This window comes from Gadus chalcogrammus, chromosome 20 (assembly GCF_026213295.1).
Source record: "Gadus chalcogrammus isolate NIFS_2021 chromosome 20, NIFS_Gcha_1.0, whole genome shotgun sequence".
Taxonomy (NCBI): domain Eukaryota; kingdom Metazoa; phylum Chordata; class Actinopteri; order Gadiformes; family Gadidae; genus Gadus; species Gadus chalcogrammus.
Genome location: NC_079431.1, coordinates 4808130 through 4823456, shown reverse-complemented (window position 1 = coordinate 4823456; position 15327 = coordinate 4808130). Strand labels below are relative to the sequence as shown.

General features: G+C 45.8%; 1 protein-coding gene across 1 annotated transcript in view; it reads left to right on the top strand.

Moving 5' to 3' along the window:
- Positions 1 to 11540, top strand: part of pdia5 (protein disulfide isomerase family A, member 5) — a 37544-nt gene extending 26004 nt beyond the window's left edge. The window contains exons 14-17 of the mRNA XM_056579713.1: positions 640 to 770; positions 4384 to 4454; positions 9921 to 10055; positions 11093 to 11540. Of these exons, the coding sequence (XP_056435688.1) occupies positions 640 to 770; positions 4384 to 4454; positions 9921 to 10055; positions 11093 to 11170 (415 nt within the window). The 3' untranslated portion in view covers positions 11171 to 11540. The remainder of the gene's footprint in view (positions 1 to 639; positions 771 to 4383; positions 4455 to 9920; positions 10056 to 11092) is intronic.
- The last annotated feature ends 3787 nt before the right edge of the window (positions 11541 to 15327 follow it).

The following is a 15327-nucleotide window of genomic DNA, read 5'->3' as shown; positions in this document are numbered from 1 at the left end:
GCTACAAGCTAATCTTATTCTTCTCTTGTGTGATGCTCCACTCCTCATTCAGCCAAAGGAGTGATTTAGGAGACCATTAATCGCCCCAAATAATTTGATGCATTTCGTCTTTTTGATTCATTTGGAACAACCTCCTGTTCTATAATGGAACGATTTATATTTTAGGGGCCGCTGTAAAAAGTAACGGCCAAGGTGATGGTATCTGTGCGGCGGTCGCTATTAGGGGCGTCGTAAAGCTAGGGGTCGACCAAAGGTCACGCTTTATATAGCGGGCTGCTTCCGGGGTGAATTAACTCACCAACTCACGATTTGGTATTTTCTTTTTTTAATGTTGTTTATCTCATTTTTGAAGGGCGTCATCAATCTTGAAAGAAACTAGACTAAGTTTTCTCCCCACCTGTCTGTCTGTTTTCCCCTCTCCCTCTGCCTCCCCCTCTCCCTCTGCCTCCCCCTCTTCCTTCCCCTCTCCCTCCCCCCTCCCCCTCCTCATCTCCCTCCCCCTCATCCTCTCCCTCGCCCTCGTCCTCGCTCTGTTCCTCTCTCCCTCCCGCTCCCCCTCTTCCTCCGCCTCTTCCTTCCACTCCCCCCCCCCCCCCCCCCTTTCCCTCTCCCCCTCCCCCTTCCCCCCCCCCCCCCCAGCCCGCAGGCACCGCCTCCCCCTGAGCAGTCATGGGAGGACAAGCCCTCCAGCGTCAGCCACCTGGGCACGGAGGACTTCCGGGAGGCCCTGAAGAAGAAGAAGCACGCCCTGGTCATGTTCTACGCTCCCTGTAAGACCCCTCCATATGTCTCTGGTCCTCCCTGTTCTCCCTCCCTCCCGCCCCTCACCACCACACGTTTATATCGAGGTCAAAGTGTGTGTGTGTGTGTGTGTGTGTGTGTGTGTGTGTGTGTGTGTGTGTGTGTGTGTGTGTGTGTGTGTGTGTGTGTGTGTGTGTGTGTGTGTGTGTGTGTGTGTGTGTGTGTGTGTGTGTGTGTGTGTGTGTGTGTGTGTACACATATATGTGTATATACATTTTTTGTGGGAAATTGTCTGAGCCAACGTCGATTCTCTCAGATCGTATCCTGAGATTTTATTTCATAAAAACGAATCGTTATTTTATACCCACCGCGGGAAAGCGTTGCAGGCCAAGTACTCAAATCACGAGCGTTATAGGAACCCCACCTAAGCCATGAGGACTCGGGGGAGATGACTCCAATAAAAGTTAATGGATACTGATCTTGTGTTTGGAACATGTTGACATCGTTCCAACTACTGCAAGGAACTTAATTTTATTATATAGACGCACACCAAACAATGAGTCATATGAATTGCGTTGCAGTGTACCATATATATATATATAGATATAGATATAGATAAATGAATGCTGATATAAATTGGAAAAGCGGCGTGTGGTATGTTTCGACGGGGTGCAAACATACACTTGATCTTGCGTGTAATGCATTACGGTGAAATCAATAGGAGGGAATTTAAAGGAACTACAGTGGGAGGGATGAGGCAATTGGAGGAGGCCTCTGTGATGGCAATAGCAAGAAAACCATCATTTTATTCACAACAATGATGCCATGGCTCTCATGACTCCTGTAAGCTTTCAAATGTCCCTATTTTACCAACAGGTGTGCGTGGGATTAGCAATTACAAGTCTTTTCAAAATGTGGCAAAGTGACATTTAGAGTGTTCACCTAGATCAGTATGATTATCGATCAGTCTACAGTCCTACCTAGTAGACTGCACCAACTGGGTAGGCCGTTCTATCCATCGTACATCTAAGCGGACACTCTCACAGGGCATCGGTCAATTGATTAGTGGACTAATCACTCACAACTGCTGGGATAATAATAAGGGCACTTTAGTATAAACAAAAATAGATATTACTATACTAGCATTTGCCATAATTCCCCCACTTGCATGAGGAAATACAATATTAGCGATAAGCAATTTCCAATTATCTCGGCGGCCGCTGAAGCGCAGTGTGATTGTACCAGCCGCTGTTTGATCAGCAGGGGGAGGTTTGTTGGATCAGACTGTTTGGTGGAGGCTGAACACGTATCAGACAAACCACATTTTGTTATCCTTTTCTTTTACTCTGAGGGGCGGTGGGGGAGCTGAGAACCAGCCACCCTCCCAACGACCATTATCCATTTGTTGCTCTATTTCTTTGCTCTAGTTCCCCCGTTTCTCTCTCTCTCTCTCTCTCTCTCTTTCTCTTTCTCTTTCTCTTTATCTCTCTTTCTTTCTCTCTCTCTCTCTCTCTCTCCCTCCTTATAATCCCCCATGTGAGGCGCTAATTGGCTCCTTGTGTACATATTATGTTTCCGCACAGCAGTCGGATGCGCTAAATACCTCATAAGCAGCCATCTGAACGCGTTGTGTTAAGTGCTGTTTAGCTACAATACATAATGATTCAATGCGTTTGAACGTTGCCTGAACAATACGTATGCAGCAGCGCACACTTGATCTCGCGTTAAATCACACCCCACGCTGTTCACAATGAAACAACACAACAATCCCCCCCCCCCCCTCTACCTCTCCCCCCATCTGTCTCCCTCCCGGCCCCTCTCTTGTACATTCTCGTCTTCCGTCTCGCCGTTCCACTTCATCAGTCCTCTTTTTGTTTGTAATCTCTCCTCGTCACTCTTCTTTTTCTCGCTCTGAACGTCTTTTTTAGTTTTATTTTCTCTCCCGCCCTCTCCGCCTTTCCCGTCTCCTGTCTCTATCTGGCTCCGTCGCTCCGTAATTATGTGAGTGCAAAGTGAAGGACAAAAAAAAAATAAAAGGAGAAAACAATCTCCCCCCGCCTGGAGAACAGACGAGTGCAGCGGGTGTCATTACAGACGCGCAGCTCTTAGTGTCAAGACGGGTAAACCTGTGAAATCTGGGGCACTCCGGCACAATTACACGCTACATGCACTTTGTTCCCCCACTCGCTCCGTCCTCCCCGAGAGTATCTCTTCTGCAGCGCAGGAAGGCCGCCCCCGTCACCAAACCTTTGTATTTAAAAAAAAAAAGTGGTGTGTGGGTGGGTTGGTGGGTGGACCGGGTGGACCGGGTGGACCGGGGAGGGGGCCGGTTAGTTGTTACAGTAGTTCTTCCCCCTCGAGACTCAAAAACAAAAGCACCCGTTTTGTTTGATGCTGTTTTTTGGCTCAGGTTTTTGGTTTCTGTGGAGTCGGAGGAGATCGATCAATGAAATGGCAAAGCAGCACAGTTGTTTATTGATGAGCGAAACACCCCTCAGACTTTATCTTTCTTAATAAGACAGAGTTGTAGACAATTGCTAGTTTGTTGATCTTTCTTAAAAGCCCTTTGCGAAACTGCGTCACTCATTTCCATAATGACCAGTGTGTTGCAGATGTCTTTCCGATCAGCGTTGTTGTTTTACCACGAGGCACTGTGAAGAAACGTTAAATCCTCAAAACTTATTTGGGCCACTCTGAAGTAGCACTGCTAAGAAAGGAAAGTTCAAATTCTAGCAACGTGACTCATTTTTTAATTGAAAAAAGCAGCAGCCTGCTTCTTAATGAATTCCCCTACAGGAACTTTTGAGTCCATTGTATCTTCTCAACATATTCTCTGCAGTACTGTAGTCTTGACAATATTAAAAGGCTTAGAAACGAACTGGTCCCTGTTAGACATGCAACAACAGTGAAAACAGCTAGTTACCCCTTCTGCCCCACACTAACAATATGGCAGAGACGTCCTACCACTGTAGGGGCGATACCGTATGGGCTAGGCGCACAGTGTCCCTGGGCCCAAAGGGGGTAAACATTGTGTTGAACGTGCGACAGCCAGTGGGGGAAAGATGGATGGATGGATGGGGGGGGGGGGGGATGGGTCAGTTGTTAATTTTACGATGGTCATAAAAAAGATTTATTACACTTCATAAAATAAAAGTGAGCTATCCCTAACGTAGGCTAATCCTGTAAGGCACCTGCCACTTGTTATGGGTCCGGGTGTTTTATGTCTCTTCAGATATGTCTTTGAGGAAGTGCAATGATATAACGCCATTGATTCCTTGTCTTTTTCCTTCATTTTTTTCCTTTTTTTATGAATACCAGTCTAATCCTATTTATATGGTGCACACAATGGCATTGGACCACCACACGCGTGTGTGTGTGTGTGTGTGTGTGTGTGTGTGTGTGTGTGTGTGTGTGTGTGTGTGTGTGTGTGTGTGTGTGTGTGTGTGTGTGTGTGTGTGTGTGTGTGTGTGTGTGTGTGTGTGTGTGTGTGTGTGTGTGTGTGCCCCCTTATTGATCCCCAGGGGGGGAGAAATTGATTTGTAACGTCAGCAAAATAAAATTTAAAAGGAATAATTTAGAAAATAAAAAAGTAAACACAAAAAGTGTATAAATAATGTGTGTGCGTGTGGTCTGCTCTCCTAGGGTGTCCCCACTGCAAGAGCTCTGTCCCCCACTTCACAGCGGCGGCCGACACCTTCAAGGACGACCGCAAGGTAAGGCCTCCCCCTGTTAACGAGCCGGCTCGGGTGTGTGTGTGCTGTGTATGATCTGCACAGGATGGCATCGGAATGGCTAGTGGCCTCGGTATTTGTCATACGTTAATGTCTAAAGCTCCTGTCTCGGGCGATATCAGTACAGAGACGCTCGTGTTGTTTGTCTACTACAATGGGTAAATATTGCTCTAAGGTATGGTAATTCATTATCTCTGTTGCCCTTTTCCAAGCAAATATGCTAATGAAGTTTACACATTAAAAAGAGGATATTGCTGTAAGGGGAGGAATAATAATAATAATAAGTGTACTTTCTAAAAAGCGCACACACTGTTAACATTTCAGACAAACGACACACTAAAATGAACACAACTCGTCAAACATAAATCCATTCCAGTCATCAGAACTGGACCAAGGTCAAAGAGGAACGCAGAGTTCCGTGACGGGAAACCGCTACGGCGAACCCTAACCAGTGTTCTGCTTTCGAGCTTTTGCCGCCCCAGCCGTCTCCTCCCTTCGTACTTTTCCCCCCACGGGAGCGCAGCGTCTGATCACCGCTTCACTCGGGGGGGGGCCATGTGAGGTTGTGCGATGTTTGCAGACCTGAAACAAGGAGACAAACCAACACTTTGCGGCCCTGCGTTATCCATTTCCCCCCGGAGGGGTGCATGACCTCTCGTAATGCATTCCAACTCCCACTCGCTCCCAGTAAACACGCACTCACTCCAAGGTTCAGCCCCGCTGACTCTTTCAATTCCTTATTATGTGACTCACTCCTTAATCACACGCACACGCGCGCCCGCGCGCTTACACCCGCTCACTTTCAACCGTAAACACACATTTGCACACGCACACACACTTGCGCACACACACCCTCTTGCGCACACGCACACACACACTTGCACACGCTTACGATATGTGGCAACATGTCTTGCAATACTCAACGCACACTCCGATTACACACAGGCATGCGCACGCACGCGCACGCACGCGCACACACTCCCCAAGACGACACGGTATTCCTCTGTGAATGCCCTAATCCACGGTGTCAACACGTTACGTCAACAGACGGTGATCTAATTTTGAATAATTCCCGGATCATTCGGCTTGCTCAATAGTTAGGAATCTTCTGAAATCAGTTTCAGATGGCGAGGATTAGCGAACATATCTGTTGAAATCTGGACCGCAGTTAGAAGTGAGACTGCATGAGCACCTCCTACAAAGGGAGTTCAGGGGGGCTCCGCCTCAGGATAGATTGAGCCAAATGCCTATTTTGTAGATCCAGGTCCTCATAAATATGTTTTTCTTTCCTTTCTGTTTTTTTTTTTTTTCAATGGGTCAACAAAGAGTATCCTGTGACCCTTCACACAACACCATTCAGTATGTGTGCCTTATGGACTGCATTTATGCAGCGCTTTTCTAACCAGTGGCCATTAAAAGCACTTTAGAATATGGCCTAACATTCACCCATTCACCCACACATTCACAGTATTCATGTAAACGCTATAATGTGATCGTTGAAACGCATAAACTGGCACTGGCCGCTGACACACCTCAGCTTTTTGCCAAATCAATGTATTTATAGGGACAATTAAAAGGGTCAATTTTAGTGTTTTCTTGATGTAGTGGAGGTGGTGCAGCAGACACAAAGGCCGGCCATTCTTTAGAAATAGTGGCAAAAAACCACCTTCCCTGCCACGGTGTTCATGTTTAATGCAACATGATGTTCTTTAGATTAATGTAGGTGTGATGGATCAACCGGAGTTCCTCCTGTGTATTTCCTCTTTGTCTGTGGTGGCGTAGCTCTCCACGCCTGAGCCCCCACAGCCTGCACACACATGAACCTGCTCATCAAACCAATCACGTAAAGGCATGTTGATGGAGGGGGAGGGGTATCATGGATCTTGTTTTACGCTGCACTCAAAGTCCAGTGCTTCCCGTCCGTTCACCATTACCGGGAGGATAAATAAACACGTAATGCTTGAATAAATACATTTCCGTCTCAGAGCAGAACCCCTTCTAGTTAAGACGGTGCTTTACATGGTCTACGGGAACAATGTCGTTTCCCCAGTGTCCTCTGAATGACATGACGTCTAAACTCACTCTATTTATACCGACCCCGCCCTCTGGAGTGTTTACCTCCGCCGTAGATCTCGTTCTGTCGGCTGTCTCCACCTTGTCAGCCAGAAACAAACACGCATACGCCTAGCTCTGATTTTGCAGACTCCCCCTTTATGATTTCCTGTGATTCGTTGCACACTTGTTTTGCAAGGTGCAATTTTCTTTGTTGTTGTTCTTACCGACTCTCAACTCACACTTTGTTTGTAAGGTGCAATTGTATTTGTTGTTGTTTCTTGTTCTCAACGTCTTGACTTAAAAGCAAATGTTAAAGCGGAGCCCGTAGTGCTTTGCATTGACAGCACTCTATGAACGTGCCATGTGCAGTAATGACGATTCGACCCACCTGCATGGCCGGCAATGAGCGCATGCACTGAACGGGAACTCGTCCTGCTGTCTGTCCCAGTTACCCATCCACCCAACCGGTCCCTTTCTATCGTCATTCCACCTTTTGTGATCGTATTTTTTTTTACTGTTCCACAATACCCTCGAGCCTCTGCCTTCTGCTGTCCCCGTGTGTTTCCGCAAGAGCTTTAAGCTGAGGCTGCAGAGTTGACCGGGGATTCGGAGAGTCCCATCTTGTGACCTTATTCCCTCTTCCCAGTCCCCGGGCTCTGGCCTGATCACGCCCCACAGCTCTCCTGGCCCGGGGCGATGCTGGAATACACTCCGTTAAGAAACCATGGATGTGGCGTCTGTGGCGACAGACATTGGTTTACAAACCACGTTTTGGAGGGCGTAGATCTGCAACTATGGATTGAGATTTTTGCCGCCAGCAGGGGGAAACAATCCATGGCTAGTTGAAGGCAGGAATTGAATGGCCGCAAGAGTAATGACATTTCAATACCTAGCAACTTTTTAAGGATCTAAAAACCTTTCAAAATAAAAATATAAACAAGACCCCTCAAAATACATAATAATGAGATGAACTAGCCACCTGGATCCTAACTGAACAAAGAAAATATGTATTGGCTATTTATCACAAGAATTAAATCGCATTTTCACCAGACTTGGTGACGGATCTTTCAGCAACCAAACACTGCAAAACCACCTGTAGGCCGTTAGAGGAGCTCCATGTTAGTCGCCTCACTCAGGGCTACATAACAGGCAGTAATCCCACTTATAAAGCAGCTCACCCATGCTGGGGGGCTAGCTAACTGGAAACGTTCTGCTCCTCAAGAGTATGACTTGGAGATCAATGGGAAATATTGGGTGAATGGGAGAATCGATAGCGGAACTGGGTGCAGACTCTTTCGAGAAACGAGCCGGCACGGGTTTAATCTGCTGCTGTCGATCGCCAGCCACTGGGATTAGGCGTGTCTAGAGATGAGCATTGAGCTGAAGTAGGCCTTTTTGCTTCCTGCTGTCGAAAGGAACAGGCCGACTGCTCGGCCTCCCGTATTGATGCTTGCATCTTTCTCGAGATTGGCTCATTCAAACCACTTCTTATTTAAAACTGCACACTGACGTAGATCGACGCAGTTGAAGACATGCTGGCGTCTGTCCTTAAGCCCCGCCCCCAAGCTGCGGCACAGAGTGGGGTTGACTGTTTCTTTTTCAAGTTTATTAGTATTGAAAGTGTTGTGTGTCCAAATACGTGGACTCTACACTTCCTCTGGTGCCCGGTTATACACGCGCCTAGAATGAAGTGGATCAGATTAATTGTTCTAGGGATATGTGAAGGAAATAAACGCGCGCACACACACACACATCGCTTTATAGATGGATTTATATAAGAATCACTGATTCACTGCTCAGTTCTGCTCATTCAGGGGTCCATGGGGAAGGATTTTAATGATATTTTCAAGCAGATTTGTTGATAAAACAAAAACATGTAAGGTGTGTGTTTTGACAACCAACCTTTGTGTTTAATTTGTTTATCTTTATCTACTGTGAGAAAACGGTGACACGCTAACAGGGTGTATTAGGTATTTAGGAACTAATAAGCTCACTGTAGAGCACAAACCCCTTCCAGACAAGGCAGGAGATGGGACCAAAGGCCCACGCGTGAGCATCGGGGACTCTTCGGTCCGTCTCAAGAGGGGGAAAGGGCTCCAAGGGTTCTGTACCAGGACAAAAGGTCCTTCACCATGCAATACGTCATCCCTTTATTCTGAAACGCCACATGTGTATATACAGCAACATGTTTAACAGCAACATTAATAATCAGGCCGAGCGATTCAATCGGGTGAACTCCTTACGGGAGGCATAGTCATGACGGCGAGTCGAAAGCGTCTGGTTACGTTTCGTCTGGGTGACTAAGCCCTACTCGTCTGCATACGACGTCGGTGTGAGCGGTGCCTTCTGGAAGGCGGGCGGCTGTTTGACAGTGACGGGTTCACCGGGCACGCCGGTTAGCATCCAGGGACAGGGTGACATTTCTGCCGGGCAAAGGGCCGTTCTGAGTGAGCCATATATCAGCCGGCCGACATTTACGGCTCATTGAGACGGCGGGCCGCTAATCGATGTAACGCCTCGCTGCATAAATCTCCCTTGTTTGTTTTTTCAGGTTTTTTTTCTTATTAAGCAGCGGCGGGTGTTTTTTTATTTATTTTCTTTTACCATTTTGTATTTTAAGCAGTTTAACTTAAGAGGAACGTGTGTTTTGCTAAGTGTATGTGTGGAGGGGGGGATGCGAGCAGGCTGCTAGCTAAACCTAGGAAGAGCAATAATGTCCTGTGGATGAAAAACGTCCGGCTAAGCAGTAGAGCAACTGGGCGCATGTAAGCACTTACCATAAACGTCCAACGAGATGAAGCTCCGCGCGTTTCATTTTTTATACTGCATGTCCGAGCCAGGCAGTTAAATATGGTGATTTAAACACAAACAACCGTGCACTTATATTCACCGGCCATTAGGTCACACACACACACCAAGGAAATGGTCAACATGTGTTCACATATGGAAGACAGATGCAAAACGACATCATACAATGCATACATTCTTTTTTTTTTATATATATATATTAAGAACATCTGAGGCCATTTAAACAATGTCTTCCTGGTGTTCCTTGTGCAGCAAGGCGTTCCAAGGCCCAGTGTTGAAACTCTCCTGTAACCCGCGCGGCTGGGTTTCGTTTCGACCCTCTTTGATGAAAATCAGCCTCTTCTTGTGATTTCCCATATGACCAAATTACGTAATCAGTTTTCTTTGTGGCGTGTACAACAATCTGTCCTTCAAAGTATCCTCGGTTACAGTTACCAGAATGTGTTGTAGGTTCTTTCCACGCAAACTAACTTGTTGGCACTGCGTTAAAAAATACTTCCACAGGGACAGCTAGTTAAAGACAGATGTTTGTTACTCATTTGAGATGTATTAATCGGTGGTTCTTTTGTTTATCGTTCCCTTCAGATCGCATACGCTGCGGTGGACTGCACCAAGGGACAGAACCACGATCTGTGCAAGCAGGAAGGGGTGGAGGGCTACCCCACCTTCATCCACTTCAACTACGGCAAGTTTGCCGAAAAATACAACGGAGACCGTGGGGTAAGCCACTTTCTTTTCCTTTTTAGTAAGTTTGGTAAGTTAGGTGAGGTTCGCCAGGGAGAATGACATGACGCACTGCATGACTTTGACTGCAGAACGCAATAGAAACCTGTGAGGCTTTTTACCAGCTGAAACCAGACTGTGTTTTAGGGCACTAGGGGGTTGAGCTATCTAAAGACGCTCTCTACCAGCTGAAACCAGCCTGTGGTTAGGGCACTAGGGGGTTGAGCTATCTAGACGCTCTCTACCAGCTGATGAAACCATCCTGTGTTTTAGGGCACTAGGGGGTTGAGCTATCTAAAGACGCTCTCTACCAGCTGAAACCAGCCTGTGGTTAGGGCACTAGGGGGTTGAGCTATCTAAAGACGCTCTCTACCAGCTGATGAAACCAGCCTGTGGTTAGGGCACTAGGGGGTTGAGCTATCTAGACGCTCTCCACCAGCTGAAACCAGCCTGTGGTTAGGGCACTAGGGGGTTGAGCTATCTAAAGACGCTCTCTACCAGCTGAAACCAGCCTGTGGTTAGGGCACTAGGGGGTTGAGCTATCTAAAGACGCTCTCTACCAGCTGAAACCAGCCTGTGGTTAGGCCAATAGGGGGTTATTCGAAAGAGGCTCTCTCAAGCCGTATTAGCTGTGTGGGTTGAGAGATCTGAAGAGGCTGTCTGCCAGCCAAATTGTATCGATAGCGATATATTGTTTCACCTTCTCATGACAAATGTACTGACTGTAAGTCGACTGATTTTGGGGCTTTTCGCTTCCCTTCTCTATTCCCGTGTGAACCTCTCAAACCGTCAAAAAACCCGCAGACGAAGGCTCATGTGTGACGAGAGTGCACACATGAGCTCACACCGTTCCTCGTCATAAGGGAAACCCTGTCGTTGTCCGCAGATATTTACATATCACAGACACACTCTCGCCCCGTTATGGCTGTACATTCGCTGACTAAGAAGACGACCGACAGATGTGTTCACGCTCTCTAACCGTCAGGCTTCATAGCAGAACAAAAACCTCTGCGGTGTCCTCTTTGTTCCCACAGGAAGCGGGCTTCACTGGGTTCATGCGCAGCCTGAGGAGCCGAGACCAGGAGAAGATGAAGCGCAGGGAGGAGCTCTAGGATTGGTTACTGGTAGAGGGCGGGGGTGGGGGCGGGGGCGGAGCTTGTCATTGCACTGTGACCCCTTCACCTGGCAGGGCCCCCCCGATCAGCACTGACGTGGGAGACTCGACGACCTCAGTGAAGGTTTACTTTTTATTTTTTATTATTCTAGCATGGTGATCATCGTTTGTGAAAACGCCGACGACCAAGTACATGCAGTGTGGCCGGCCCCTCGAGACTTTTTCACGGATGTTTTAATGAGAGAGACATGCAAACAAAACTGTTTTTTCTGTCCACAGATACTGTGACTGCATATGTAAAAAAGAAAAAAAATGAAAAAAAAGGCTATACCTTATACTGTATCTATGCAATCCTGACCCCCCCCCCCTTCACAGACTTTGGGTTCGTGGGGGTCGGGGAAAGTGGGTGTTTTTGTCCGTGCCAGTATGGGTGGTAGTAAGAGTTACCCCAAGTTTAAAGCGATGACCATTCATATTGTGTAGACTCCACCTGACGCAAACTATAGCACTGTTCACCACTCCGCCACGACGCTAACACACACGGGCTGAGAGAATTACGCTGATCTAGATTATTGTACCTCTCTTCTGGTTCCAATATTTTTGTACAAAACTTTATGTCAGAATCCATAATCATTCTAGGATCCTCTGGAGCTACAATCACAGATCAATACATGCTGGCGTGGCCTCAACCTGTTAAGGGCCGATCCATGACTCGGGTAGGAAAATAAATAGCTCTGAAAGTGCTATGTCGGAGGTTGTTTAATTTTCTTAAACCGGTATGACTTAAGGGTTGGTTGGTGGACATTTTGTAAAGGTGCAGTTGCGCTTTGAGAAAAGTATATGAAAACCAATGTCTTTGTTGATTTCAAAAAATGAGGCCTTTAAAATTAATAAAGTATTTACCGGTTGGCAGACAAATGAGCCAATCCAGAATCATTGTTCAAGTTTTCGGGGAGCATAGGTTCTTTTTGAAGTTCCCTTCAATCAGCGGTCAAGGAAAAATATGTAGTGGGAAATATGTAATGTTAAAATCTCATGCCAAAAACAAGTATTGGTTTGGCCATCTGATATTTAGATGGCTCATATATTTTTAAACGTCCATGGTTCATTCCATGCCCAATAAACATCACCGTGGACGTGCTTTTGCTGATGTCTCCGACAGGCTTAGTCTGGACCACATTTCCACAGATCCCCCTTTCGGGCGGTCTGGGATGTTTTCTGTTCAAGTCGCTGGGTCTCCTCATATCCGACCTCTGCTTTATACTTTGGAGATTCAGGGCACGGTTTTAATTAGGCCCGTCCCGTCCCATGATCTCGCTGCGTTTTCTACTCCCACTGAGCAATGCCAAAGAGCGATTGTGCAAGCAGAATACTTGGGAGAGCCCCACCTTTTCGGACCAAGGATGCTCCGACATTGCCTCCGTGCGTCCCTCCCTCTCTGCCTCTCTGTCGCTCCGTCTGTCCTACCACCACGGGGAGCTGTGACCCCGGGTCAGGTTTCGCCATGCGTTTCTCGCCATGTGTATTAACAGTCATTGTAGTTTCCCTTGCGCTCCCTTCCTCTGAGTCCGTCAGTGCAGTGGATACCATCTCACTGCCATTACTGTTACCGATGTGGCGCCTTCTTTAAAGCTGCGTGGGCAGCGCCCAGATTTAAGCTGCCATGAATATTTTAAAGGCTTATCTGGAGCACAACTTGTGTTTTATTATTCAATACTTTGGATTTCTCTCATTATGAAATAGGGTTCTCAGGGACAGCGAAACACAATTAAAGGGAACTAAGTTAGATTGTGAGTAGCATTCCGGCCAGACGCTTTTGGAGCTCGTAGTTTTGAGTGAGATGAACGATTGTTTACATTTAAATTCCCAGAGGAGATGGGCGGGGGAGAATAAAAAAATTGGTTGAGTGGTCCACTTCCCTATACCCTGTTACAACAAGATGCATGGAAATGTGTTGGTTCAACGGAGGGGGACAAAGGGAAAAATGATCACCATTTATTAAACCTTGACATTAATGGGCTAGTTCCAAATAAGGTCGTCTCCAGATTAACTTCTGGCTGACACCGAGCGGTAATTTAGTTTTGTTCAGTGATCAATATGAATTTTGCATTTGTTGGGAGTATGCAGAAGCAGGGCCTGCTGACACATCCGTTTGAACACTGCTTTAGAGAATCGGCTGTTGACATTTTCGCTGTATCTAGCTGTAACGTTCTTACGTAGACACCATGGTTTTTAACCGTATGTTTCATGTGCTTTATTCGTTATGGCCTGTAAAAAGATGTGACCATGTTCGACACATCATGTTCATGTTCCATATCATGTGGGGGGGGGGGGAGAGGGGAGGGGATTTAATCACACTAATGCCAAGAAGTCATTGTTGCCTTTTGTTGATTGATCGGTCCCCAGCCACATGTAACAATAACAATAAGTTGACAGTAATGAGATTTGAAAAAAAATAATAAAATCATACATTTCCAAAAAGTGTCACTTATCACTCATGTTGATGATTGTCAAGATGTCTGTGTCCCAGTGTTATATAAAATAAATGGCTTACAAATTTGTATAACGAATATCATCACACGCAAACAAATGGAACATAGAACTTAATGGTCTGCATTTAATCCCCAGACAATGGCTCACTCAGCACATGAAAACATTTGTAAACTGACATGCCCTAAATACTGATCTGTGCTCAGAGTTTTAAATCCATCATTCCAGATGGGCTTATTGGCTAAACCTAATCCTGTGGCCAGTCGACATCAACCATCATGAAAGCCCTTGTATGTATTGTTGAAATATTGACACGAAAACAACTGGATAGAGAATTACACTTAAAACAACAGTGCTGGGCCTGGATGTGGGTTAATTTGAAGGCCTTCTTAGTAAATATTTCATGTTTCTTAATTTGATCCGGAGCCTTTGAGGAGCATTGTTTCCAGTGAGTCTGGTTTCTGGTTGATGTAAGGCAGGCAAGGTATGTCATGCTGGCAAGCAAACTGTAGAGATTAGGATGTGTCTGACATTTAACTGAAGCAAAAATTGTGGATGCCCACAAATACATACTTTATTCAGATTTTCAACTGACAACCACCAGACCACAAATATCATGTTTTTCTCAAGGCTTCCTCTGTGGAAGCCTTTATTTTGTCCATGAGTTCAGTGTTCAGGTCTCTAACCAGGATAACTGGAGCTTAAGAGTTTGAGTATGTAAGGTTGTTCATACAAAGTCCAGGCTTTTATTTTTGTAACAAGGTTTGTGTCTACTTAACCCAACCTTTTGTGGGGGTAATTGTCATTTTGTGTCTCCATCTCCTTGACCGTTCTGTGCAACCTGAGATTTATTGGTATCTTCAGGTTTTACTGTTCAGTGGTTAAATTTTTTTTATTTTGCCTTCTTTCTCACCAGAGATCCAGTATGAATGGCATCCTCTTTTTTATGTTTTGGAGACAATCTTTCTTCCACAACGCATTGATTCCACACCCTGTTATTTGACTGTGGTTGGATGACAAGCCTCATAGGCTATTCAGCAGCCTGCCTACGCATGCCACAAATTGCTCTAAACAACTCAACTCAAAGAAAGAAATCGAAGCAAAAGTATCCTCATGGGAGGGATAAAGATTTTCCCCCTGCCTTTTCTCAAGAGATGACCAGTCAAAATGATTTAAACCGCCATGCTTAAACATCTCTATGCTCACACCCGGAAATACTTGGTGAAGATGTCGCTCAGGGTTCAATACATCTTGTCTCTATGATGAATAATAAAATAAATCGCTTGAATATACTTTTGTGAATTTAACCTTGCTAATATGTTTATTGATTGCGTCTTTGTTCCAACTTCTTAGAACAACCCGTTTGCTTGGTTTTAACCCCAGATTATACAACATCTCTTGAATAGTGTGGATTGATTTTGTCTTCATCAGTCGATTAGGGTTGAAACATCCTTCAGGTTAAAGACCTTTAAAGGTTTGAGATATTGAGTGTTATTTGGCGCTGACCAGCCAACGCTGATACAGTAGGATAAACCGTTTTAGAGAAGTGCTGTCCTCAGCAGTATGGACATTTAGAACAATGGAGCTGGAAGAATGAGGCTGTTTTGCTGAAATTACATTAGGAAAAATGTTATGGATGGTAGTAAGGCATAATATGGAGTATAT